At 38.0% G+C, this 27638-nt stretch overlaps 1 protein-coding gene across 6 annotated transcripts; it reads left to right on the top strand.

Moving 5' to 3' along the window:
- The first annotated feature begins 262 nt into the window (after nt 1-262).
- LOC103712111 (Stress responsive alpha-beta barrel domain protein) lies at nt 263-27638 on the top strand. Of its 6 annotated transcripts, none has more exons than XR_003386626.4 (10): nt 263-520; nt 665-809; nt 4238-4365; nt 10421-10560; nt 10705-10773; nt 14771-14995; nt 21836-21898; nt 22088-22131; nt 23040-23166; nt 26605-27638. XR_003386626.4 is itself a non-coding variant. In XM_026806590.4 (10 exons), the coding sequence occupies exons 1-9, from the start codon at nt 415-417 to the stop codon at nt 23124-23126; spliced, it is 921 nt and encodes a 306-aa protein (XP_026662391.3). In that variant the 5' UTR covers nt 263-414; the 3' UTR covers nt 23127-23166; nt 26605-27638. The 6 variants fall into 6 exon arrangements, 5 of the variants coding, with proteins under 5 accessions (XP_026662391.3, XP_088573803.2, XP_088573802.2 ...); XM_026806590.4 differs by having other exon boundaries at nt 14771-14909; XM_088717677.2 differs by lacking the exon at nt 23040-23166 and having other exon boundaries at nt 701-809; nt 26605-26853.

Genomic DNA, 27638 nt, shown 5'->3' with positions numbered 1-27638 from the left:
TATAATAGATGGTTTATATCGTTCTAGTGTGGATAGATTTAAAAAATAACAAATGCGCTTTCTTTTCGGACTTTCGAAGTTACTGGCCATGTACGGCCTCTTTGAGGGTTCTTCGTAGCCGTTACAATTTCACATGGACCGTTCAGTCCCTATACCATGTCCAATTTCCTAACTCCTTGAACCGAAACCCTTCTCCAATTCTTCTCGAAACCGGGTCATTTCGGTAATTTTATACCACCTCGGCGACTCCCTTCCTCCCCTCCACCCGTTGCCCTTCCGCATCCCCTCGCTCTCCTCCTCCTCCTCAGAAAAATCGCATCAAAAACAGAGCAGTGAGAAGCGAAGTGGAACAAGAAAACTTAGGAGAAGAAGCAGAGAAACTATTTTCCCGAAATACTCACCTCCTTTCCCAGAATGCCCCTTTGTATCCAAACCGTCCCCGTTCCCGCGTACCATCAAACCCTAGCCCCGATTTCTCCCAAAGGCTTCGTCGTCTGTAATCCCAAAAGACCGCTCCATGGTGATTTAGCTCAGCTCTCTCATTAATTTGGTGCTCTTTTACCAGAAAATTTTTGCGTGCCTTTTACTATGTTTTCCTTGAAATCTTATCAAGTGAATGAGCAGAAAAATTCTCCTGAATTTTCTTGTCTGATTATCATTTTAGATTTGGAAATTCTTACAGTTTTGAGATCAAAAATAGGAGGAAGTATTCATTTGAGGCGGAAAAATCATGGAACAAAGATTTTCTTAGGTTGCAATGGGTTGGTGTCCGCTAATGATGCATTAGCAGATGATCGTGTGAAGAAAAGGTGCAATCTTTAATTTGACACTTCTTATTTTATGTCCATAAGTATCTTGATTTATGATTCTAATTATATATGATAGATAAGCAAGAAAGTGAATATTTTATTCTTTTTGGGATATGAGGCTTGCTATAATCCGCTTTCACTGAGATGTTAAACGGATCCCTTATGCGAGCCTTTTCCCATCAAATATGCGGCCGATTATAGACCACAACTCTATGTGAACAAGACCATGGAAAAACTGCGCAGAGTTTAGGATGGCTTGAATATTTTTGTGCTTAAGTCATTAGTCCAAAGTTCTTTATATGCAGATTGTTGATGGGAGCTTGTGCTGGTTGCCTTTTATATGAACAACAATATGCAATGTTTATTTCCTTCTTATAATGGATAGTGATTGCATTTATTGTTGTCTATGTTATCCTAAAATTTGTAGGAAGAACAAAACTTTTGTCATTTGGATCACTCTCATTTCACCTCAATCATCTAAAAGTTTATTTTGTATTAAAAAAAACTAACAGTATAGAAGGAAAATGATCTAGTGGTAGCATCATATGCATTTATTTAGTTTCAAAAAAATGCAGACATAGTCAATGGACATCAACAAGAATAGCATAACATTTGCTATTTGGAAGCTAACAAATAGGGAAACTAGTGTTTGAACAATCAAGTTCTAGGCTAGAAGTTACAATTTTGTTGTAATTTTAAGAAATATATTTAAAGCTGATATCTATGATTAACAATTTATAATTTGTTATGTATGTTACTTTTTTTACTAAAAATTAAAGACAATTCCTAGAAAATTACTTAAGAAGACAAAAGCTAACTGATGGCATTGGCCAAACAAGTAGTGGACATTGACATCCTATAAAATGATGCCTGGGTGACTAATGATAGATTTGGTTTGACACAGGGCAAGATAGATTGTTGAGATTCTCTTGTTGAATTCCTAAAGCAAAAATACTTATCTTCCTGAAGATCCTTCATACCAATTGATGTTGGCCTATAAAATAAGTGTACCTGAATTTTTTGTGAAGTAATTGGGACATGAATTCTTTTAGCATGGAACAAGGAATATCATGCATCATCATAGGTGCTCTTAACATGACAAGAGTATATACATTGCATTGAAATTCGTAAGCAGATGCCCTTATTTACTGATACAAGGAACGGATGATCACTATAGCTTAAGTTGAAGTTTTGGTTGCATTGGAAGATATATTGGAGCAAGGCTAAAACTGATATGCATGCCAAAATTGGATATGTGGATTTGAATATACCCTAAGTAACCTCTAGACCAAACTTTGCTGTACCAGGCATATTGTATCATATCGGTACCGGACTGGTATGCAGTCTCGTACTGTACTGACACTTAGTATTTCTAGCTGCCGACATTGTAATAGAATAGTAGCGGTATGGGGTTCGGTACCGAGACGGTGAACTTTGCTCCAAACCATATTAGCACTCATTGGTGGAAGCAGAAGTTGTATCACTAGATTCTTAGGTATCCGATAGGTTCAAAACGTTTGCAATGATAGTCATAGGAGAGTGTCGTAGGTAGCTTCCACACTAAAGCCTTGCTAAAGTTTGTCCATGTGGAGTTTTGGGATGGGATTTTTTTTATTTAATTAAGTGTAAAGTTATTTTGTTAATTCATCTTGAATCACATTATTTGGAGACTGGATGACTGAGATATTACCAGAATACCGAAGATGTATCAGTGCTGCCAAAGATGCAGACTTTGATGGCTTCTATGGTGTCATCAGAAGCTTCTGATGGTTCAAAATCTTTCATCAGATCCAGATATGCTGCTGATTAGACCTCATCAAGATAGAAAACACGTCCTTTGGCACCATGTAGTTGTCTGATGAATCTGATGGTGCTATCAGTGTTATTAGATGTTCTAGAAGTTGTACAACCGGCTTAGAGAATTCTAGAGGCATGATGTTAGGGTTCGTAGAAAGCTATATTCACTTTACATATAAGATAGTGAATCTTTGGATTTTCATGTAATCCTTTTGATTGTTCTTTAGTGGCATGATCTCATCTCACTGTAGTGCGACTTCCATAGCAACACTAAGTGCAACTCCAAGGCTTTTTATGTAGTGCAACCCCAGAGCCCAAAGGAGTTACTCTTTGAAGCCAGTGTGATGTCGATGGAGGTGAAGGAAGCCCTAGTGAAGATCGGTGCTAGTTTGCCACTCCAATTGGATCAGGCGATTGCTAGTTATCATAGTTAAGAGCCCTTTTTTCATTGCATCAAATTCTTAAAAGATTAATTTTTTAATTAAAATATTGATGTGATTTTTATGCTTGATCACACAACCCAAATTCCCTTTCTAGATAGAAGAGGGCTTCATGATTCTCGTTTGTGATCAGGACTGGTCTTATCCTCTACTTTCAGCAAATCCAAATTGTTATGCTTCTGTAACCCCAGAAGCAAAACCCTTGCTTTTGGTTGCACTCATCTTGACCTTGAGTGACCATGTATGATATCTGGGGAAATGAAAAGCTAGCTGTTATAGAAATTTCAATTCATACAATATGCTTTAAGTTCTCCATTCTTTCTACGTATAGTAGATTCCTTCTTTTATACAGTCACAATTGCTATTGGATGGTGACACTGACACTTGTATGTAAACTGAATACAATATGGGAGACTGACCCCATGCTTATGCTATGGTCTTATTATCTGGATAAGAATAACAAATTCTAGTTTATATAACAAGATAAAAGACTTCCCTTGTATCCTAGCTATAGTTATCAAAGCCCCATCTTCTCAAAGCCATTCATTGTAGTTAATCTCCTGTTTCATGGTTCCTTTCTTGTTTTATGTACCATTTATTAATTAGAGGTTTATGAAATGGTCTTTCCCCCATTTCCGCCTCTCATATCACCTTAGTTCTTTTTTTTTCTTCTTGGTATTAAATCTTTACTCAGTATCATATCCATGGTACGCCATTTCGGTACTGAGCCTTGTACCGGTGTCATGCTATCACTGTATCGATATAGTTTGGTACGGAGCTGGTTTAGCATACCGAGTGTCAGTATGCCCTCCATACTGTATATCAGTACCGAACCGGTACTGTATACCAGTACTGAACCGGTACTGTATACCATCTGGTACGGTACGGCATATCATGATCATATCCATGAAAACTATGCCCGCTGTTGATGCATGAAAAGAAGAAGCAAATGATTCCCAAGATTTGATAACTGATCCCCTGTCTGCAAGGAATTCTAGCGTCTATCCTTAATATTTGAGCATGTGAATGCCATCTTATTTTCTTGAAAGTTGACTCTTTTTGTACATCATAATTTATCACAGATCATTGCTTGTCTTTTGGTATATAATTCAAAAGCATTTAGAACTATTGCAGTATAAAATACATATTCAACTGGGATTATTAGAAGTTCTAGCTAATGATCTTTTACAGAAATATTGTGGAGCATATTTTTCTTCTGAGAGCAAAGTCAGATTTATCTGATGTTGAAGAAAAAGACATGCTTGATCACCTTTATACATCACAATATCAGATGAGTGGAATTATTGCAATATCATTGGGTAAGATTTTATATTCTTACATTGTCAAACATTTCTTGAAACCTTGTATCCTGAATTTCAGTTGGTACTATATTCAATCAAGTGGTCTAGTTTTAGAAGCCACTTTCTTTCTTTCTTGATTTGACCTGGTTCACTGTATCACTTATCATGGTTATGTTTTAGCCTTCTCTGTTATATTTAACATGACCTTTTGGTTATTTTATCGAGGATCATATTTTGTGAAATAAACAATTGCAGCAATCTGGGTTCTGTGTGGAGTCTTTTAGTGATTGAAGGATATTTAGGTTTATGATTAATAGTCTAAGAAATGTAAGAAGGAAACAAAGATCAAAAACAGTTATTGTCATCTTTATTGCCTAGAACATAGATTGCTTTGAGCTAGAACACCATAAATGCATGATATCTTTCCCTCATTAGTCTTGAAAATAAGGGCAGAGGTACATAGTTCAATCACTGTTGTTTTTTCTGTTCATACTTTCTAGGTTCTTTCTTAAACAGTGACCTTGCCTACTTATTCTTTATCCAATAAGATGTATGTTATTGACCTGGGGACCTGCACTTCAGCAGAGTATACAGTGAACCACTTCATGATCCACGGTTCTCTTTGCCAAATATTGTCAATGACAATCTCGAACTATTTATTGTTGCTTTGATATGTCATTGACAATTTTTCTACCCGTAGCATTTGTAACTATTTTTACAACATCATCATTCATGATCTATCCTTAGAAACCTCTTCATTTGGCCTTTAAAACAACTATTGTGATTTTGGCTAGCCCAGTGAAAGTTCAGGGTTGTAATGAGCTCTGAAGATAGTGAAAAATGTAAAAGGACTGCAACGTTAGTGATTGGATATGAAGCAGCAATAATAGTTTGACTAAGCAATGGCGAGGATCAGAAAGTAATATACTATGATTCTTTTTGATGAATGCAGGTCAGAAGGTCCATAGTATGCCCCTTGTTAGAGAATTGATACCATAGGACTCAAAGCTACATTAAGGGCTCCAAAATTAAAAAGGACTTGGACTTTCTTCTGAAGACTGGATGTGCTTATTAATAGACTTATGACAGTGTAATCTCCTAAAAAGATTATGTACTTATTAATAGACTATATACGACTGTGTAATCTCCTAAAATGATTATATTCTTTACGTATCTAAATCTATCTACTATGTATAGTGCAAAGCCTTAGAGTCCAGTCACGTGGCTAGATTTTGAGACCTTTAACTAATGTTTTCCTATATATTGTATTTTCATATCTAGAGTACTTATAGAATATGGGCTTTACCCAGTGTTATGGTTAATATTAGAGTAGATGCTTCTTCACTGAAAATGGGGCCCACATATCTAAGAGATCACAACTTCATTTGCATCACATTAAGGTATATCATGGCAAAAGTTTTGCATTTGGTTGGGCATGTGATATAGGACAACGAGGGTTAAAACAATTTAAAGCTAATTCCAATATAGATCTGATTTAATATTCTGCTAAAGATCAATCTGCAGTGCCAACAATCCAGTGCAGAAGAAGAATAGCAGCAGAATTAAGAGAGAATAATAAAAAGTAGGGAAGAAATGAGCTAAGTAATTAGAGGAGGAGGAGAAGAAGAAAGAAATAGAGAATATAATAGGGATAAAGAGAAACGATAAGAAAGACCAAATCTGGCCTAAAGTAATCCTTTTGTTCATTCAAAACAAATCGCATAAAATGCTTTTTCATTTGATCCTAATAGATCCTTTTATAAGCTTTACATGACTTGCTTTCGAAGCCAAATATGATTCTTGATATAGGCAAGTATTAATCCCCAAAATATTTCCGAAAAAGAAAAAAAAATCGAAATAGCACATAACCCTATATAGAAAGACATGTAAAACAACCAAAAATCAAATCCTAATAATTTTATGATTTCTCCAGCTTAACAATGAAGGTGGGAGTTGAATCCCAATCTACAACATGTTTGAGTTGAGTCTCACATAAGAACAGATATTCTCCTCCACATGGTATGCCAGTCATGAATTTGGTCGATCCTTCCATGGAACCTTCACCTTTTTGAGTTTTTCTTTTTCGCTAATCCCATAATCAATGGGAAAAGGCTCGAATAATGATAACGATGATGAGGATGGCTAATGAATTACCTATATTAATTTGATTTGCTTGATTCTTTTCTTATATACCTTTTTCCAAGAATCGTCGAACCGATACCATGTGTCGTACAGGTCTGTGACCGGTACAATATGTTGTTGATATGTACCATACCGACACACGATGTCTGGCGTACCAATTTGGTACATGTAAACATTTTTTTGTTTTTTCAATGGTTTTTTATTTTTCCAACTATTTTTGTTTTGAAGGATTATTTTAATGATTTTTGTTATTTGAAATTTTGAATTATAAGTTGAATGCCACTTTGATGTTTTTTGTCATATTAATTTCAATAGATAAGATCGTTGATTAATGAATGCGGTTGTAATATAATTGACATTGAGAATGTATGAGCACATATAATTAAAATTGCATATATCAAATGCAAGGTCCGCCGTATCGGTACCGGTCAGCGTACCGGTGGCCGGCCGGACCGGTACGTACCGGCCGGTACGCGGTGGTTTTAAAAACCACAGCGCGAGGCGCTGTGGTTCTAAAAAAGGCCGGTTCGCACCGGTACGAGGCCGGTACCAAGCGGTATCGGCCGGTACCGACCAGTACGGGTTCCGTACCGGCCGGTTCGGCTAAAAAATCGAGAAATACCGGTTTTCTTGTGGTTCCGGTACCGGTCTAGGACCAGACTAGTACGTACCGGCCCGTTCTCGCCGGTACGGGCCGGTACGGCATTCCATGATCAAATGATTTGAAATACAAAATATATATTGACATCTAGTTCCTCGTAGAATGTTTATGTTGCTCGTATATATCGGGATCCTAATCATGGTCTGGATTTGAGATCTGACGCTGACCAAGATAATGTGCCTATCCTTACATCCCATAATCTAATCCTCCTCGATAGCCACCCTAATTTTGATTCGATGTCTAATACTGGGTTGGCCATCCCATTTGAGAAAAGATCAAGGCAGTGAAATCTGTCCCATAAATTGCTAAAACCATGGAGGATAGTAGTTGCTCGAATACAATATCTGTGAGATGGGATATCCATATAGGTCATATCCAAATATGTGGAATAAGATCCGGTTTACAATTCGGATCCAGATAATCCGGGGACCCCACTTTGCATGCAAGATCATCTGTAGCAGCAATGTCGTGTCTCAAACCACCTCGCGGAGGGCATCTCCTATTTGTAATTGTATCCCTGCAGGCTCTAGGTCATGTTCCATGATCCGTATCCTGTGTGGCATAAGTGAACTACGACTCATTGGTGAATTAACCAAGATCATAGGACTATGAGTCATGCACCTGCACTATGTCTGTTACTACCTCTTTGGTGGCCAAATGCATCATTGTCCGAAATGCCATTATCATCATTGCTCATATAGTGAGATAATCTGGGCAACCGATCATCTGAGGGCTCACCGATCCTAAAATTTGAATGGATAAGCTTCTATTTACTCTCTCCAATAGATCAACAGTTCTCTTTTCTTTTTTGTTGTTGTTCATATGAGAGATTGCTTTCTTTTTCTAGATGCCCTTGCTTGTCTGGATCTGCTGGGTAGCTCCACTAGGCCTGCCACCTTGACTGGTCCTACCTTCCTGACTAAACTAGGTACCATGATGGCCTCTTCTAAGAATCTTTCTGTCGAATCTCCAAGAAGATGTCTCAGACATAGAGCCTTGCGATGATGATTAGCTTCTCCCGTACCTCTGTTGTTGCTTGGTTGGTTATGAGCATGTTATGTGTTCTTCTATCCATTGTTCTATGTTCACCCCAGCCTCCCTTGCAATGAAACCAATTGGTCAAGGAGGCGATTCTGGCTCATCAAGATCTGGCTTTTGTTGTTGGCCCTCAAGACAATCAATCATCAAATCCTCATTATATACAAAATCATTGCGAAGTGGATCGTCATACTTCGGCTCCACCCCCTCTTAGATGCACTTCAATCTGAGCCTTAGATTGCAGTAGGCATATACCAAGTCGTTCAACCACTATTATGATAGTTTGTTCCTTTGATTGCTGTGAATTAGGACGGAAGTTGACCAATTATGCTCATAGGCATTGGAGAAGGCCATTTGTGAGAGGATCAAAATCGCCAACCTTTTTAAGTGTTTCGACTTTTTATGCTAGCCCAAAAAGAAACCACTTCAGCTGCAAATACAATCAAGTAAATTGGATATCAGATATTAATTATCATAAATGTTAAATTACTTATAGTTGGTGTCTAACAAGACCTAGATTCATGTTATCTTTGCTTGCCATAGCTACCCTCTCACCAAAGCTATGAGAGCCCTCCCTAAAAGCTTTAGTTTGTGAAAAATATACAATAGATAATGTCAATTCTGCTTGAACTGATAAAGTAATGGTCCTTTATCCTAAAAAAATAATTTACGTTCTCCAAACATCCGGTAACAATGATTGGATCTGGCTCCCTCTTATAAATGACATTGTACAAGCGGTCAATAGTTCCCTGTCCATGTCCATTCCTAGGCACTGTATTGGATCTTTCAGTTCAGGTAGTAGGCTGCAAGACATATCGTAATTGTTTTAATTAACACTCAAGTAATTGTACTTGGATTTAATTTTATAAGAATAAACAAGTTTTGAGGATCACACTTGAATTACATGCTAGATATAAATTCTTGCCCATCTGGTAATTCTATCTTTTCTTAATGATGTCAATATACTAATCAAGGTCTGCCATACCGACCACATCGACATACCGATGAGTGTCGGTAACGGTTCGGTACCGGTTCGGACTGGTACCGAACCGGTACCACTGGTTTGGTTTGGTTCATGAATCCAAAAGCCTCCAAAAAAATTTGAAACCGGTACGGGCCGATACTGATCGGTATGGGCTGGTACCAATTTTTAACACCGAACCGGACCGGTCAGAGCCAGTACCGGTTCAGTACGGGCTGGTTCAGTATACCTTGATACTAATCAACATGCTTTGGATGGCTTGCCTGATCTCAACCTTAGTAGTCATCATTAATAAGAAGCCCATTTGAGGGTATCTCCCACTATCCATGGTCCTAAGCACTTGATATAATGGTGCGATTGTCTTAACTATTCTCTCGATCCGTTTCCAAAACTGCCAGTTTGGATAGGTATAATCATATCTAAACAAAATAAATTGCTATCAAATTGAAGATAGCAAGTAGCATGTATATCTTTAGACATTCTATTGATTTTACAAAAAAAAAAAAAATTGAACATCATTTTATTTATTATTATCTTCAATCCAAAGTAAGTTTTTGAATCTAAAAAATTACATGATGAACAAAAAATTATGATTTTTTCAGTGTTGTGTAGATTAACCTTAAATCAAGCAACTAATCATACTAAATTTTGGAACAATCTCGCCTTATTTTCTCTATTATTTGCCATTTTTTTGCATGCAAAAGAAAAAAAAAAGAGGAGGGTGAGAAGGGTGGAGGAGATTATACCTTAAGAAGCAATTTTTTTTTATCTTAATTGGAATTTCTTCTCTTCTTCTCCCTAAAAATCAAAAAACAAGAGGGGGGGGGGGGAGGAAGGAGGCAGGGAAGGCCTCTCTGTCTCCATACTTATGATTAGGGTGGTGTGGGCTTAAATTGCTCCGAACCGAGCGGAATTTGGCGGTTCTGCTTGGCTTAGGTCGGTTTAGGCTGATTCAAGGCATGTACTGAGTCGACCACACAAACCGACCTAATAACTGACCAATATAGGTCGGTACATCCCAAACCTAGCAATTCAGGATGATTCAGCCTTGCCTGCTTTTTTCCATATGTTAGTTCTATTTGCTCTCTCTTTTTTTTACAATATTTCATCCATTTGAGTCCATATTATGTGACGATGCATAAATTTAAGTGTGAGGATATGAAAGACTAAGTCTATTCATAATACCACGTTTATATTCAAATATCAGATTTTGATTCTCTTATATTTTAAATGAATTTTTTCTCTTGCAGGTTGCATAGAAGATCCAAATGTTGATAATTTTACCCATGCAGTATATATGCGTTTTCAAAAAAAGGAAGACATTGCAAGGTTCTATGTTAACTCTTACTACTCTCGAGTTCTTAAGGAACACGTCACACCATATTGCTATGTATGCCCCAACATGTAATTACCTTTCCAGTCCCTTACTCTTCCTTTCTCTTGTATATCTTATTCAATTTTTTCAAAAGATTCTGTAGAATTTTATTTTTTCTAAAAGATGTTATGTGTGATTATAATTTGTTGGATCTCGTAGGGATCAGTTTCTGTGGATTATGAATCTGAAGTAGAGGATGATATTCTTTCCATATTCCGGAGGGGAGAGGTAGGTGATCACATGGTTGTTAAACCCTTAGATACATTTATTTTTATATATATATGTCATAATGCTGTTCTTTTGATTGATAGGAAATCAAGACAAGCTACGTTTTATTGCCATATAGCTGTTCACAAACTCTGTTGATATCCTTAAACCATATAAAAGCTGCTTGATTTCCTGATTTTTCAATTCCCAAAATAACCCTTGGCTGTACTTTCTATAAGGGAATTCTAATTTTGCTGGACTTTGAAACTTTTTTACTTTTATGCATATAATATAATATAATTATAATAGAATATAAACTCTATCAAAGTGGCTTGATTTCTCAATTTTTCAATTCAAAAAATAACTCTCAGCTATATTTTTCTAAAAAGGAAGTCTAATATTGTTGAACTTTAAAACTTTTTAATCTTATGCATAATAGGAGCTCCAAATTCAAAACAGTTTGTTGTTTGCAGCAAAATTTTAAATTGTATTCAGATAAAAAATATAATATACTTAAATAATTTCATGAAGTGTGATATAGTGCAATATTTAAAAATTTATCCTTAGTCCTTAATCCCTAATATATATAAAAGTGGCTTGACTTCCTTGTGCAATTCCAAAAGAAATTGCTATCAAAGTGTCAATGGGGTAGAAACCTACCTTAAATCACTTAATTCCAAAATCATAGACTCGCCTTACAAACCTCTTAATCCCAATTGCAAGGTCTGCTATTATCGATGGAGCACGACGCCATCATCACCGTAAGTACGATGTAGCCTAGGCTATGACCACTTTGGCTGGAGCCGTATTTCCACCCCTCGAATTCCGAGCTCGAGGTATGGTGAGCCTTCATGTAGCACGAATATGAAAGGAAGGAGAGGAAGAGAAGTGGGTATCGAATTATTCTTCTTGGAAACACGTCTAGGTTTATTATCAAGGTACGTTGTACTGGTAGGCGTACCAGTCGCCTACCGGACCGGTACGGTTCCGGCTCGGACCGGTTTGAACCGTTACCGAACCGGCTAATGAGCAGCGCGCGCGGACGCACGCCTGCCACATTAAATGCCACTATGTAGTATTAAACGTGCCCGTGCAGGCACACTGTCTCGAAGAATCGCACTTGGAAACGTGCGTTGACGCAGTTCCCAGCTCGCGCCCGCGCGGATGCACTGCCTTGGGGAATCTCTTCCGAAACCGCACGCGGGCGCGGCTCCCCACTCGCGCCGGCGCGGGCGCTCATCCCTACACGCTGCCCCGAGGGCGGGTACCGGTGCGAACCGGTCCGGTTCGCACCGGTACCGGGCTTATACAGCTTGGTTCCGGTCCCTTTCCACGCTTGAACCAGTTCGCACCGGTACCGGGCTTGTACTGCTCAGTTCCGGCCCCTTTCCACGCTTGGACCGGATCGGACCGGTCAGGGACCGGATTGATCCGGTACGGGCCGATTTAGTATACCATGGTTTATATAGAGTTAAGCCAATGATGAGATACACCTCTATGAGATCCATTCAGAATTTTTTTAAACAAATAAGAGGCCGAAGAACCTTTTTTCATCTCATGATCATCATGATAGCGACACATCAAAATTTTTATAATTTGAAGTTCATGATTTGAGAGAATAAAGCAATATCCAACACTGACAAGAATGCATAGAATCAAATTTCCATAAAAACTCTTTGATTATCGCTTTAGAAGACAAAACAAATCTCTATATGAAATAATCAAACATGATAAGATCATAACCAACGTCTGTTGTACCAGTACTGGGTCTCGTACTGGTTGCTTAGTGGCACGGGTAGGTACGGCCCCTCGCTGTGCCATGCCGACCCAGTACTGACACAGTAGAGGCAGGGGAGAGGGAGAACGGAAGAGAAAAAGAGAGAGAGTGGGGGAGGGAGGGAGAGGGAGAGAAAGGAAGAGAGAGGCTGGCTAGTGAAAGCCGGGGAGCCTCCGTGGGGAGGAGGCCTGGGAGACGCGGAGGCGGGGCTCCGCTTTTGGTCTCCTGTTTTGTTCGAAACAGGGGCGCAAAGGGGTCCCATTTTATTTTTGCGGATTTTAAGTTGAAGTCAGTAAACCCATCGCTGACTTTAATTAATTTTTTTTTTCAAAAAAAACTCTGCAAAAATAAAAGCGGCCACCTTCGGGCCTCTGTTTTGAACGAAACAGGGCACCAGAGGCGGAGCCCCGCCTCCGCATCTCCCTGGCCTCCGCCTACCGCCCCAGCCGGCCTCTCTCTTCCTTCCTCTCCCTCTCCCTCTCTCCCCCACTCTCTCTGTTTCTCTTTTTCCTCCTTCTCCCCCTCCAGCGACGGAGTCTCGATTTTGATCTACAAAATGAAAACATCATATCTCCTTTTCTTTCTTCTTCTCTCATCCGTACGGCTGGATGGGGCCGGCCATTGTCCTTGCTTCCCTATCAAGAGGGCGGATGGCCATGGCCGCCAAATTGGGGCTAGGCCAACTACAAAGATAGCATGGTGGCCCCTTTCTCTGTCAATCCATCATCACAATTTTTTTTAACGGGCAACAAAGAAGAAAGAATAGAGGGGCAAAGGCAAGCACAGGTGCTCTGATGCCAGTGTTATCTCAGTATAGATGGGACAGAAACCTACCTTGAATCAATTGATCCCAAGATCTTTGACTCGCCTTGTAAGCATCTTGATCCCGATTGCAAGTTTTGCGGTCATCGTGGCACCATTGTAGGTCCGACAGGGTCTAGACTACGACCACTTAGATTCGAGCCATGTTTTAACCCTTCCAATCCCAAGTTCACGGTGATGGAGAGCCTTCATGCAGCACCAGTATGGGAGGAAGAAGAGGAAAAGAGGGTATTGACTGAGTCTTCTCAAAAACCCCTCTAGGTTTATATAGAGCTCAGCCAACAATGAGATAGGCCTCTACGAGATCCATTCATTTTTTTTTTAAAAAAAATAAATAAATGACAACCTGAAAAAAGCCACTTCTTATCTCATTGTAACAGAAATCTGGTTTTATTTTCTTCTCAGTCTCAATTTGGGGATAGTAAATTTCTGTTTTGATTCTTATCCCTCCATAAATTAATAGGTGTAAGATACTTTTAAGTGCATATTCCAACAAAAATAACCCTTGGCTGTAGTTTCTAAAAAAGTATTCTAATATTGTTGGACTTTGAAACTCCTAAATTTGTGCATAGCCCCATGTCTTCTATAGTCCAAGTTCAAAATAATTTGTTGGTCTTGGAAAAATTTTAAATTTTATTCGGATAAAAATATTATGCTTAAATAATTTCATGAAGCATATATTAATGCAAAATTTTAAATTTTATTTAGATTAAGATATAATATAGCAAACAAGGTATGCGCTATTGGTACCGGATCCTGTACCGAACTCCATTCCGGTTGGCCGGCAGTACGATATGGTATGGTATTGTGTTTTGCAAAATAAAAAAACGATCCTCTCCAGGCCCCTGTTTCATTCAACATAGGGGAACCGAGGGTGAAAGTCGTCTTCCGGCCATCCTCCCCCTCCCTTTCTCTCTCTCTCTATTTTTCTCCCTCTTCCCTTCCCTTGAACTGAGGGGTGGAACTGTGTCGGTCCCCCTTGGTATGGCTCGATACACCCTGAACTGGGCAATTTGAGGCGGTACAACATTCTATGATAGCACATAAATATTAAAAAATTTCATGAATAAATCTTAATCTGAACTAAATATTTAATGGCCATGTGCATCTACATGTGTATTGATATAACTATAAAATACTAGCAACAGTATGAGGAGTTCTTGTGAAATATCTAAATGTAGTGTCACTAGGTTTGCTTTGCAATCAATTCTCAAATATATTTTTGCTTTCTAAATCTTGTAACTCAAAGTTTGGTGGGCAAATTGGTATGCTAATATAGTTGGTACTTCTTGAATTTATCCAGATTTGGTGAACTGGGATGTCTGTTTCTAGAGAAATCCACTTTCACTTTGTATTGTTTTTTTTATTAAATTTTGTTTTCATTGTTTGAAATTAAACTTGTTGTTTATCTTTGAACAGGAGTTCAACCATGGCGTGGAGTGTATACTTTTGATATCTATCTTTGATACTGCACCTGGAGATGCTATTGAAGATGCATTAGCTACTCTTCAGAACTTGATTTTACAATTTCGTCCCTTTATTGTACAGGCAACACAAGGTATACAAAATAAGGACTGGTCACTTTACAGTTGTTGTTGTTTTTGTGGTGCACGTGCACACATAATATTGCTTGTGTTATTAAAGGTATTTGTGCTCCTTTTCTATAAAATTTTCCACTCCTCTATCATTTTAGTGATTGGGTTCTATTATTGGGTTGTCTTACCACATGCCTCACTATTGAATTCAAATTATTAGTTGATTCTTTTACAAGGGCCATTATCATAATTTTCTTTTGGAAGAACTAGACAATCTTCATCAAGGTTTGTTGTTCTAGTCGGTATTGGTGCGTACTGACCGTACTGTACCAGTACATGGTATAAGGGGTGTACTGACACCCACTATGCCGAATTGGCCTCCATATCGGACATACTGACACTATTATAGGATGGTATGGGGTCCGGTGTTGAGATGGGTTGAAACTTGCTTCATCCACATATTTGTAGGTTTGAGTGTCATATTGTGGGTTTAGTGATTGAAATGAGAGCCCATGCAGATCATATAAATTATCCTAGTCGATGTGCACTGATTTCTTAAGTACAACTATGTCCAAGGAACAGGAAGTCTTCAGTTTTCTAAAAAAAAAAATCATTTTGTCTAGGTTGATTCTTTATCTGAAGACATTGTTGGTAAGGTTACAAAACTGGATATCCCATTTGTATACTGGTTTATGCATACATATCCTGATGCTGGAGTGAATACGTATCTTTATAATTTTGATAGCTAAAAATACATAAAATCGAATTAAATTTGTTCATCCAATGAATGCATTGCTCCATGAACACAAATAACTTCAGGTTAGAAATTTTCTTCTTAGCTGAAATGTTAAAAAGCTTTTGAGGAATAAGAGGAAAAGAGGAGATAGAAAGCAAGAGGTTGCCTACATTCATCTACATGCACCATATCTTCGTATTTTTGATGGAGAAAAGTACATAAAATCAAATTCAATTTGTTCATCCAATGAATGCATGACTTCATGAACAGAAATAACTCTGAGTTAGGAATTTTCTTCTTAGCTGTAAATTTCAAAAAGCTTTTGAGTGTTAAGAGGAAAAGAGGGGGTTAAAATGAAAGAGGTTGCCTACATTCCTCTACATGTGCCATGCCTAGGATGTTTTTTTCACTTCCTGGATGAGGGAGAGTTTGGAGCTTCATGGCTCTTCCTGTGGCCATATGGATCTCAGGTTTAAGTGCATGGTACCCTCTATTTCCTCATGGGATGTCTGCTTGTAAATATCTGATTTCTGCAGTCACAGTGTTGTAAGATGTTCAGTTCTCCTCTGTTCTCTCTGTTCTCTCTTGGAAGTAACTCATTTCTTATGCTAAATAAATGATTTATTAATGACCAATGATGTTAAAAAATATGTTCATGCTCTCCATCAACATGATATTACATGCACTATATGCAACATTAGGTTCATCAGATCTCAAAAGAGGTAATTGCATTTCATTTAGGGGATTCAGATTTCAGACATTATGTTCGGGATGAAGCTTGCCAAAATTCATAATGACCGGCAGTGAGGTACATGGGAGTAATTTCTGTTCTGCTCTGCTGCAAATTAGAATCCATTAACAAACCAAGACACTGATTAAATTATTATGATCGCTTTGTTGATCTATATGCCTGGTCAAGAAGTTTTCTTCTTGCCTCTGCTGACCAGCAGCCATGGAATCACCAGACCCCTTATTATTGCCCAGTCATGAAGTGCAGTAGTAGGTCTCTTCCATTTCTGTCCACAGCTTCGAAGTCAACTTCACCTTCATGTTTGCTTCCTTGCTCCTTTCCATTGCAAATTTTCATGGCCCATGTCTTCATCTACTTGCTTCTCTTCAGGATCTTTTACATTTCCAATTTAATCACGGTATCACCTTCCTTTTCCTGCACATAATCTCTGGCCAGCCTTTTTTTTGGATCAGGTGCTTATTCTTCTTCCACGAAATAACTTCAATGTTAGAGAATACTTGGATTTTGGGGAATAGTTTAGTCTTTTAGTTTCACCGTGTACGGAAATCTTGCTAAAAAAGCTAATAAGGCATAATCTCTGGTGGAAAGGTGGGTTTCTCTTCATCCTGTGACCTTTTGGCAGTTTTGGTGGTGAATTTGGATGGACCAAGTAAGAGTTGAATTTAGACTTTTACTAAATCTGTTTTTGGAGTTTTAATTGATAAGGAACTGATCTTGGCTTTGAATGTTAATGCACTGATTTAAGTATCTATTTGAGACTTCAACTAGGTTGATGGATTTTTTAGAATTACAAGGAAGAACCACATTTAGATTTCTTCTATCTAGGATTATATTGGCTCATTTGATTTTTAAGTGAGAAAAATTAAATTGTCGATCAGACCCAAGCAATCATTCTTCCTGTTTTTTTTATAGTTTTGCATTTGTGGGTTGAAGCAAGGAAGTTGGAAAGGGATATGAATGGTTTTAGTATTCAGAATTTAGGAAATGTATTATAAGAGAATAAAATGGAGATTGTAAATTTTTTGGTCATGTAACTTGACTTTGAAGGAGTACTCAATGGAGGACTAATGAAATGCTTCTGATTAGGTTCATTCTTGGATGATAATGTTTGGCTTGGCATATTTGGTGTAGTTCACCAATGGATGGTTGTTGTCATATCATGTGGTGCATGAGACTAATCGAGTGGAAGGAGTATGTTATGACCTTGTGATCCTATAGACTGATGAATTCCTTCAGGAATCTATCTTTTGCCATCAACTTTTTTTTTTCTTAAAATTTGAATTATCCATGCAAATGCACATGAGTGCCAGCTATGATATGTTAGTAAGTTAATATTGTTTATTGGCACAATGGAACTTTGATATGTAGTATTAAAATACTGATCAAGGTAATAAGTAGATTAACTTCATGCACGTGCAGAACATCTTCTAACCAACTAGGGTGATATAAATTGAAGCATGCCTTCAAACCGTGGGTTTTCATGATGACAATTGTGAACATATTATTATATTTTTATTATAGAAATGCAAGTGGGCATCTGTATACCTGCAATCTATCTTGCCAGCTGAAGCTATGGTAATATACGGCACATATTTTCATGAACATATCTTACTTTTGGATCGTGCATGTGGAAGTTTCATAGAGAGTTTTGACTACTCTTTCCGGTTTGTATCTACATGCTGTTACTTATTTTAATTAATGGCCTAAAGAACTTGAGTGAAATTAAATTATTTGATAGACTTGTGCATGAAAACCATAGACATTTGAAAGTTTTTCATGGACTTGTATCACCTATTTGATCGGATATGTCCAGTAAGATCTTCCCAACTGTCGTTTTTGTTAAATTCTAACTTGGTTAGGGGAGCAAACCAACAAGGTGTAGCTGCCAGTGAGCGCTGATTATACCTGTTTTTCAGGGTTAAGTTAAAACACGCTGGAGAAGGAACTAATTATCCTTAAAACAGAGATTAGGTTGTGCTTGCGACAGCTCCGTCTCTTTGAAATGTTTCTCTTCCGCTGTAAATTTAAAAAAGAAGTCATTGCTAGGAAGATCTTATCAGGATGATACTTCCAGCATCCAAAACACCCCCTTCCTGTGATGGACAACCTAGGCAGAAGGACAAACTATGAGATTTGGAAGGAAGAAGTCAGACAGTGGAGTAGGATTGATGGAGAATGGGGATGGTTAGTTTAGAAAGCCAAAGATTGAACACAAAGATCAGCGGGAAGAAAGAATTACTGATAGGTTTCAGATCTGCAAATATAGTCATTCCTGCAGATTAAACTTTTGACTGGAGTAGGACCCAAGGGTAATAGTAATAGGTCCATCATATATGTACCATAAGAAAATGATGTTCTGGTTCTTTTATGTCTCTGGAATTTGTTTAGAATGGTTGGATCTAATCGGTGACCAGATTCAATCTGGAAGCAAGCTGATTGCACCAACATGAAAGTCTATTGTTATCTAGAAGCAGTGGAAGAGGGAAAAGGGACAGTGGTTGGTATTTCATGACAGCAAAAAGAAAACTAAAAGAAAGATCTAAAAGAGAAAACAGTAAGAGGAAAATGAACCAAAACTAAATATGGAAGAATGGAAAATTAGAAGATCAAAACACAAAACTTAATAAAGGAAATGGTATCTATAACATGCCAAACTTACTTTGGGACCTAGGAATCAGGCCAAGGGTTTGAAGGCCTCACACCTATATTGTGAAATCATACCAGAAAATAAATAAATAAATAAAAATCAAAGGGTTCATCTATTCATTCATATTCTGCATAAAAGTAAAAGAAACCCTAAATATACTTTGACTGCCTATGTACCCTTCATAATGCACTAGTTAGTGCTTCCATGACTGCAATGTGAATAGCGGCATGAATGGTAACTGCTATACTATTTATCTTCTGCCATCTTGTTAGTGGCTGTTTTGGGTTTTATTATTAAGTCATGCCACATTATTGCCTCATCTTTGAGATCATTTAATCTCAACAGTACTCCACTTCTTTTCTTTGCTAGCATCTTTTTGATAAGCAAGTTGAATGAGCCTTCAAAAAAAGGGGCCATTTGAACACTTATTAAGACCCACTTAAGCTAAAGCTAAGTAGAAACAAAAGAAAAACACATCAAATTGTCAACCAAAAATAACTCTAATAAAAGTCCCCTATTCTGGTAGCATGCCACTGTACCATGACATGATCTGGGATATAAAAGATCCCACATCGGCTAGACTCGTTTTAGAGCCTGGGCATATGAGGTTGGTGTCTCCAAATCGTGCAGACGCATTTTGGGTAAAAAACAAAACAGGAGAGAGGTCTGAGCAACGCGCACGCGCATGCGCGGGCCCCAGATTCGGACAATATCTGGCAGGAGAGCTCCGTGTTCCTCTCTCATGTCCCCCCATGTGGGCACTGGGTGCCTCATGTGCCCCGCGCAGGCGGGGGCGTGACATTTGGTATCAGAGCCGAGGACGGCTCTAGTCCGAAGATGGGTGAATGAAAGATCCCACATCGGTTAGACTCGTTTCAGAGCCTGGGCATATGAGGCGGGTGTCTCCAAATCTTGCAGACGCGTTTTGAGTGAAAAACAAAACAGGAAAGGGGTCTGAGCGGCGCATATGCGCGTGTGCGGGCCTCGAAACCGGATAATATTTAGCAAGGGAGCCCCGTGTTCCCCCCTCATAAGGCCGCCACGTAGGCACTGGGTGCCTCACGTGCCCCGTGCAGGCGGGGGCGTGACAGGATATCCATTAATGGCTTCTGCAAAGTTGTCTCACATTCTGAAGCCTTTTTTGTACATAAATATGATCTAGTGGTTGGGACTCATTCGACTTCATGGTTCGACACTTCATTCTCCTGGCTTAATAAGTATATTAGCAAAATGTTATGGAAGCTTTGATTATACTTGAAGTTGGCTACTTATTTATAAAAATAATTTTGGAACCTTTCTGGTTAGTAGGTTTAAAAATTTTTTGTATGTTAAAGCACTATTTTCAAAGATCAATGTAGTCACCTAGTTTGCTGCATTAATGAAATATGGTCAAAGCTGTGATTTGCCTCCAAGTTGACTAGAATGAGTCCAAAATAACATATTTTAAACACCCTTAGTTTAGTGGGATTTTGCAGACTATACAAGAGAAAAGTACAACAATTACTGATAACGTAATTTAAGCTACTGCTATGCAAACCCACTTTTTAGTGCAAACTGCAAAGTCTTGGTTTGGTGGTCTAAAGCAAACACTAACAATTAATAAGTGTTCATTGTGGATGCTGCATAAGAGTGGTGGCTAACCTTATCCAGAGCTATGATAATTATGTATGGAGTTGGAAGACCGGCTCTATTTGATGACATCTCATGTTAGATGTTGAAATGCACTTATCACACACATATGCATGCATATGTACATATACATTTATTTACGTGCATGTGCATATAAAATGCATGTACATATGTGTTATTGTCACTCAGGAAACAGAGTTTAGATTTCATAAACTTTCTACATAAGGTTTGTCTGATGGATCAAAATATGATCCAATGGAGTTTGAGAACTTTGTATGACCAAGCATTGCTTAGTGTCAATCAAGGTTCGCCGTATCGGTACCGAACCCCATACCGGTGCCGCACTAGTATAGACGTACCGAGTGTCGGTACGGTACGGTATGCGGTACGCCAGGCGTTCCGATACCGGTACCCATCAGTACGGATACGGTACGCCCGGTACAGCATACCACAATCCTATATGAATTGGTTTTGGATCCCCAAGGAAAGCAAAATGGCAGTTGATAGGAATTCCATGAAACCTGGAAGGCTATTTTATTTGCAGTTTTGCAGCCAAGAAGTATCTCTGATTTATATTTATGAACTCTGAGAGTTTAGTAGAAGAGGGATCTTGTTGATTCTTCTGCACTTCAATAAAAACAACTTGCTATCAATCTCTCAATTTTATGGTAATATGTGGATTTTAGAGTAGATTAAATAATTTCTATAACATGAGCGGCACCAGCAATAACAAGAATATTCTTAGTAGTAATAACATTACATTGCTCGACATTTATATTGCCCTACAAACGCATGAAGATGGATATATATGCTTTTGTATGTATCTTATATCTTTTTAACATTTTGTTAGTCTCTATGACCTTCACGTTTCAAAACTGGATCAGAATATACTGAGTAGGACAATAGAGGTTTTAATGTAAAGAATTGGTATTCAGTTGCTTGATGACTATTTCAGTTTATTTTTCCTTTTCTTTGGGGCAAGGTGTAATTGTATGATAAGACAGTGGGTCAAATCAATTTGGCTTGTTCAGCCTGACAAGTCATGTTAGAACTGACATGCTAGCCATTTAATAATACTACAAATTTTGCAAAATTCTCTTTCTTTATATTTTCTTACTTACGGAATTGTGTTCATATTGCTCTTAAGTAGACGTACTTACATTTCTTTTATATGATAAATTATCAGGTTATAATCTCAAACTCACAGATAGCGAGTACACACATGGTGCAGTCATACGCTTTCCATCATGTAAGCATGATGTTGTGGTTTGGTGTTTTTTTTCCTGCATTTCTTAATAGTTGCTGGCTGTGATGTTGGACAGCTCTTTATAGGAAGTGAAAGCCAACCTTTTTAAGTTTTATACCATATAGATGAAGCGAGGGTTGTTGTAAATGGTTATTGACATGCTGTTTCCTTCTTTGATTTTTTCTTCTGCAGTTGAGGCTTTGGAGGCTTTCAGGGAAAGCACAGAATACAAGGATGTAAGGGCCATAAACCTTTCGATTAGGCATTTTGCTCCCTTAGTTATTATCATCTCATCTATTTGGTGTGTTCGTTCAGTAAACAGTTTTTAGTAAAAAATTTTCATGGCCTAATGTTGGAAACCTATGCTTGTAAACTAACCTGAGATGTCAGCTTTGGCCAATTTCGTCTGATCTTGTTCCATTTTACTTGAGTTGAGATGTCTCCCAGTTGTCCAAGTATTCATTATGTCCTTCCTAAGTCGCAGATGTGCAGTTGTTTGCTGGATTCTTATGCTTCATGCATGTGTATGCATCAGTTCTCCAAGCTCAGTTGGTTTTCGTATATATGCACAATAAACTGTGCTTCGTCAGGGCATATGCTTAAACTATACAATATTGTGGCTAAAATCAACATTCTTGTACCGTATTGCATCAATGCAAGCTTGATCCCGTGGTCAAACCTGGGCTAGTTGTTTCAACACCGGTATCTGGCTATACCTTAACCCTAATTTTTATCAACTAACATATGGTATAGCCACATAGGCACAACTGTAATGGTATGCAGAAGCATTTAGGCATGGTACAGATTTTTATAGGCTAATGTCTACCTAACTTGATTTTTTTATTATAGTAAGGGACCATCAGTACAACCTGCCACAATTATCACAATGACTGCTTGATGAAGGCAATCACTTCCTCACCTACCCTGACAACTGGATTGAGTGATTGACGTTGTTACACGTATCTTCCTTTGTTGCAGCATCCTGATCACTGATTGTTTTATCCTTTAAATTTCTTACCTGACTCATCATTCAAATACTTTCTGTCTTTTTCATGTTCCAATTGCACAGAACAGGCCTGTTCAGGGCAAAAAAAAATTATCCTACTGAGATCTTCTGTAACTTTTCCTGCATTATGAAATGCAGATGTGGAGGTTGAAGTTCCGTCCAATCATCAGAAAAGCTGTTCTGACACATTTTTCAGTTGATCCTGTGGGCACTGAATTAATGTAGTATAGCTCAACAGTTTGGTTTTTCTGATCTTCTGGATCAGGTAATTTATACATCAGAAAGTATAATGAATAATATTATTTAGAAAATTATTTTTCAGTAGGATGTTCGAATTTACATTTGCTTGCAGTTTTTTGGTCCTCGTGAAAGCCCTGTGTGTAAAAACAGATATTACACTCTTGGAACAGCATGAAAGAACCAACATGCTTTATAAGACAATCATTAATTTTTTTACCTGTCTTCTAAACAAGTCACTACATCATCATCTTATATGATGGTGCAAGTTCTGTTTATGTTATTAGATGAGTACCACATAGAAAATTGCAAGTATGTCTCTCCTCCCTAAAGAAAAGGCAAAATGTTGGATGTGTTCTGTTAATTTTTTTTTCTGAAATTTTCCAATTCATCACCTAATATGATGAGCTAGTGTTTTAAAATCCATCAACCTGAAAAAGGCCAAGTTAAAGTTTTGTTGGTTTTTGAATCCACTCGACCTTTGACCCAGAGTGCATCAAATTTCATTCAAGGATCGGTACATGACAGGGCTGCAAACGAACCAAGGTGTTGATGCATATCTTGGGATTCGCTCAACTATGGGCTTGTGCAAGCTTGGCTGTCCTAAAAAAATTTAGATCAGGCTCCTCTTTTAGGCTTGGCTTGTTAATGAGCTGAGCTTGAATATCAATTGGCTTACATAGACGAATAAAAGCTCAGCCTCAGCTTCAAAGTACTTATTTATGTAGATTACAAATCGAGCTTGAATAATTCTGTGTGAGATTGACTTAAGCTTGAGATGGGCTTCAACACCTTGCTTATGCGATCGTGCCGTACGCAAAGAGCATAAAACTACACATGTTTCTTCTCATCCGCTGCTTACTAGCCAAGTCAATTCAGAAACCCAGCATCCTTGGATCAACTTGGCTGACTGTTGAGCCAAGTTTTGATATAAATATTCATCTCACTCATTTCATTTATAAAACTATAACCTTTGCAATATCTTAAAGATACATAATAAGATATGATTAAGATATTTATGGGTTTTAATATTACAACTGAAAGTTGTAGATTATTGTACTCTTCTCTTTTCTCCTGCTTGTTGCTCTTTCCACCTTCACTTTCTGCTGAAGCCCCCAACATTTGTTCTGCTGGGCACCTTCTGCACCCACCATTTCTCGCTAACTCAATGGTGTCTCTCTTTATAGTTCTGCTGTATCTTTTATTCTCTAAATCCGCCTGGGGTTTCTGCAGCTCGAGCTAATACACGGATAGCTCATCTGAATTTTCCCTTGCAATTAGTGCTCTCAGCTTTGCTAGCTTCAAAAGTATCTTTTGTTACTTAGCAATTTAGTTAAAAACTTGGCCATTAAGTTTAAGCCAAATCCGCAGTTTGGCTGACAAATTGAACTGTGGCATAGTTTTTATAAATGTATCTAGGTGAAATGCTTATTGTTTCCATTTAAATACTTTCAACATATGCCCTTCCTTGTATTATATAGTTTTAATTCTTTTATATTTTCCTGGTCATTTTTTTTATTTTCAAAAAAAAACTTAGAATTTCCAATGTGACTCAGTTTTACATATATTTAGTTTCTAGACATGCACTTGCATGTAAATGAGGTAAGGTTTTTCAATACATGATGAGGTAATGTGGTTGGCAGATGCTTTTATCTAGTGAGTATCTTGGGATTTTTTGTTTTATTGCAATATGTGATGCCTCCTTTGCTATGCTTGTCTATACCAGTCGTAAGGTAGGAACAGCTGAAAATATAATTTCCTGTAAAGGAGGTCATACATAACACATGCAATATAAGTGTGTGTGTATGTTTATCATTTGGTGGCCTAGCATTCATGACAACAATTGATTCTCTTTTCTTCCCCATGTATAATAGCTCGCACAAATACCCTTACTTTCACTAGTCTTGTTGTGTGTTAGTTCTGGAGCCATTAGCCCAATATTGAAGCAACCATCAAATGTCAACTAGTTTCTCTATTGTCTCAGTTTTGGCAAGCCATATCATCGTCATGCTATCGGCACACCTGTGGTGACTTTAATATGTATGTGTGCTCATCTTCAGGGGATCACTGTTCGTTCAAGTTTTTCTATGATGACTCACCTAAATAAATTTAGGAAAATGCATTTTAAAAAGATATAGTAGCTTCAACAATTTCTCTGTCATTTTTCCCCTGTATCTCATTCTTTTTCAGCAGTATCTATTTCTCTTTTTCCTCTCTTTATTAATTTCTTTTTCAAATGAAGCTTCAGAATAGGGACATATATGCCATGGAAGTTGAAAGTTAAGAGTGGACTGATGTCAGATCAACTCATAAAAGGAGAAATAGTTGGATAATCCCTCAAAAGTCTAATGCTTACAGTCAACCTTGTACACCTTTCAATGCTTTGGGTCACCAGAATTTGCTCTCTGACACCTTGGTCCTGAGTCAGACACTGGATACTTGTGCTTGGATGCAAGCTCATTTCTGATTTGTTAGTTCAAGGGTGTATGCATATTCGTACTGTGTAACTCATATTCAGCTCAAATTCACCCATGTTCATGCATCAATGATCATCTTCCGCGTGAACTTAATGCTTGCTTTTTATTCAGACCAAAGATGTGTTATAACTTTCATCCCAGTGTGGTTTTTTATCTTCATTCTCAAACATCATTTGTGTCCAATGATTTTAGGATTAGTTCTCTGTCAAAAAGTCAGGATTGTTCACACGAAACATAACATGAGGACTCTGCGAAGACAAATCCTTACCATTTAATCTGGCTGATTATTTTATTTCAAGTCCAGTTCTATATGTTACTTAGGCATATTTTTCTATACAGTTTTTCATCGTTATCAAAATTCTACTTTGCTAGTTTGTGTTCTTTGTTTTAATGGTAAATCATTTTTTTTCCTTCTACAACTGATGGCAATGGCTTACGCACATGTTGGTGTTACCTCATTTGCATTAGCATGCACTTTGCATGTAATTTTTCCATGATTTAACATATGATATGTCCATAAATTGCAGAACATGCGATTATGGTAGAATTGACTTTCATTTTGACAACTTTTTGGAAAGAAGACAAAGGATTCTAAAAGTATTTAAGGGAAAACAAATTCTATTGTTTCTTTCTGTATTATATAATTCAATAGAAACTGGACAAGGTTTTCAATTTTCCTCACCTCTCACAGTAGTGGAATAAAATAAGCAGGAAGTTCAGATGCACTCTGATACAGGAACAAAAAACCAGTCATCTGTGTTTGAGACTTCACACCAGAAACCTCATTTGTCTTTCTCTCATCACTATACCCAACAGAAATTGCCGACTAAAACCCGCTTCCATCATCTGCTTTTCTCAAACATGACATTTTTTATTAGGAAATAAATAAAGAAGTAAGAGAAGCCATCTTCCCCCGTTTGCTTTTTTCTCTGCTACTGTCTTGACATCTATTATGCTTCAATTCTCAGACAATGAATTTACTACTGCAGGTGCTGTCAGACCATTGCTGAATGCATCGGCGCAAAGTATCCAGTGAGGAAAGCTCTAATCTCTTATGCTTGCTGCCTGAGTTGTTACTAACTGTCTTGTCCTAATTTCTGTATCCAGTTATGCAAATACTTCTATAATTTCTTTATATAGGAAAAAAAAGAAGAAATTCTAAAAAAATTGCACTCCTTTCAACTGTAGTATACTTGTCTTACAGAAAGCAATAATAACAAGAAGTTCAATTGTATAAACTGCAAAGAAACCGTGTCTCTTGACCTCTAGAGGGGGAGGACTTGGAACACAGGTTGAACCTTATCAGTTGTGCAGTGGGTTCGGTCCCTGAGGCACCAATCTCTTGGACACCCCATATATGGGGCTGAAATCATCGTCATCATCGGGCTCTTGCGAAGGAGATATGTTGGAGAAATAACCCATGCTTGGTGCGGAGTGCTCACCTCCCCACCTCTGTACCTCTCTGTTCATAATTCTGCGGCCATGACTGAAACTATCGAGCGGCGCAACGAGCAGAAGTATGAGGAGGAAGAGGAACATGGGTGGCAGAGTAGATCTTTGGGTTCTCATTCTTGTAATATGAGAAGTTCAAGCAGCTGAAGACAGAAAGAGGGAGAGAGGGAAGGAGAGCAAGATTGAATTGAGCTCAGTGGGGCTATAGACAGGTGGGGAAGTCTATTAATATAGAACCTGCTCCTGTGGTGGGGAGAACACAGCCAAGTAGGCAAAATAAGCTACTAGGAACTGTACCAAAATATCCTTCCAAAGTTTTCAAATTGCCTTCATCTTGCTATTGCTTCTTCTAAAGTTCAGGGGTCAATTTTGGCAGCCTCAAATAAATGTATGACCTAGTGATTGAAGGTGGGGGAAGTCTATGTGTCATAGACTATTGGTGTTTGACTAACATGTAGAGGGGAAGATCCTCTATTTCCCATTTGGCTTTATGCAGGTTATAGGCTGAATATTAAAATCTGTAGTAGTACAGATAATTGTCATAATCCTTATAAAATGATCTTCTTAGCTA

Source organism: Phoenix dactylifera, chromosome 3 (genome assembly GCF_051530095.1).
Source record: "Phoenix dactylifera cultivar Ajwa chromosome 3, Ajwa_hap1_PhDact_Kaust_v1.1, whole genome shotgun sequence".
NCBI classification, from domain to species: domain Eukaryota; kingdom Viridiplantae; phylum Streptophyta; class Magnoliopsida; order Arecales; family Arecaceae; genus Phoenix; species Phoenix dactylifera.
This window is presented reverse-complemented; position numbering and strand designations above follow the sequence as displayed.

Coding starts and splice junctions, on each gene's coding strand:
- LOC103712111 (XM_088717675.2), top strand. CDS start 415: ATGCCCCTTTGTATCCAAACCGTCCCCGTTCCCGCGTACCATCAAACC. Junction 4,366..10,420: donor AATTATTGCAATATCATTGG/GTAAGATTTTAT, acceptor TTTCTCTTGCAG/GTTGCATAGAAGATCCAAAT. Junction 21,899..22,087: donor AGTCATACGCTTTCCATCAT/GTAAGCATGATG, acceptor TTTCTTCTGCAG/TTGAGGCTTTGGAGGCTTTC.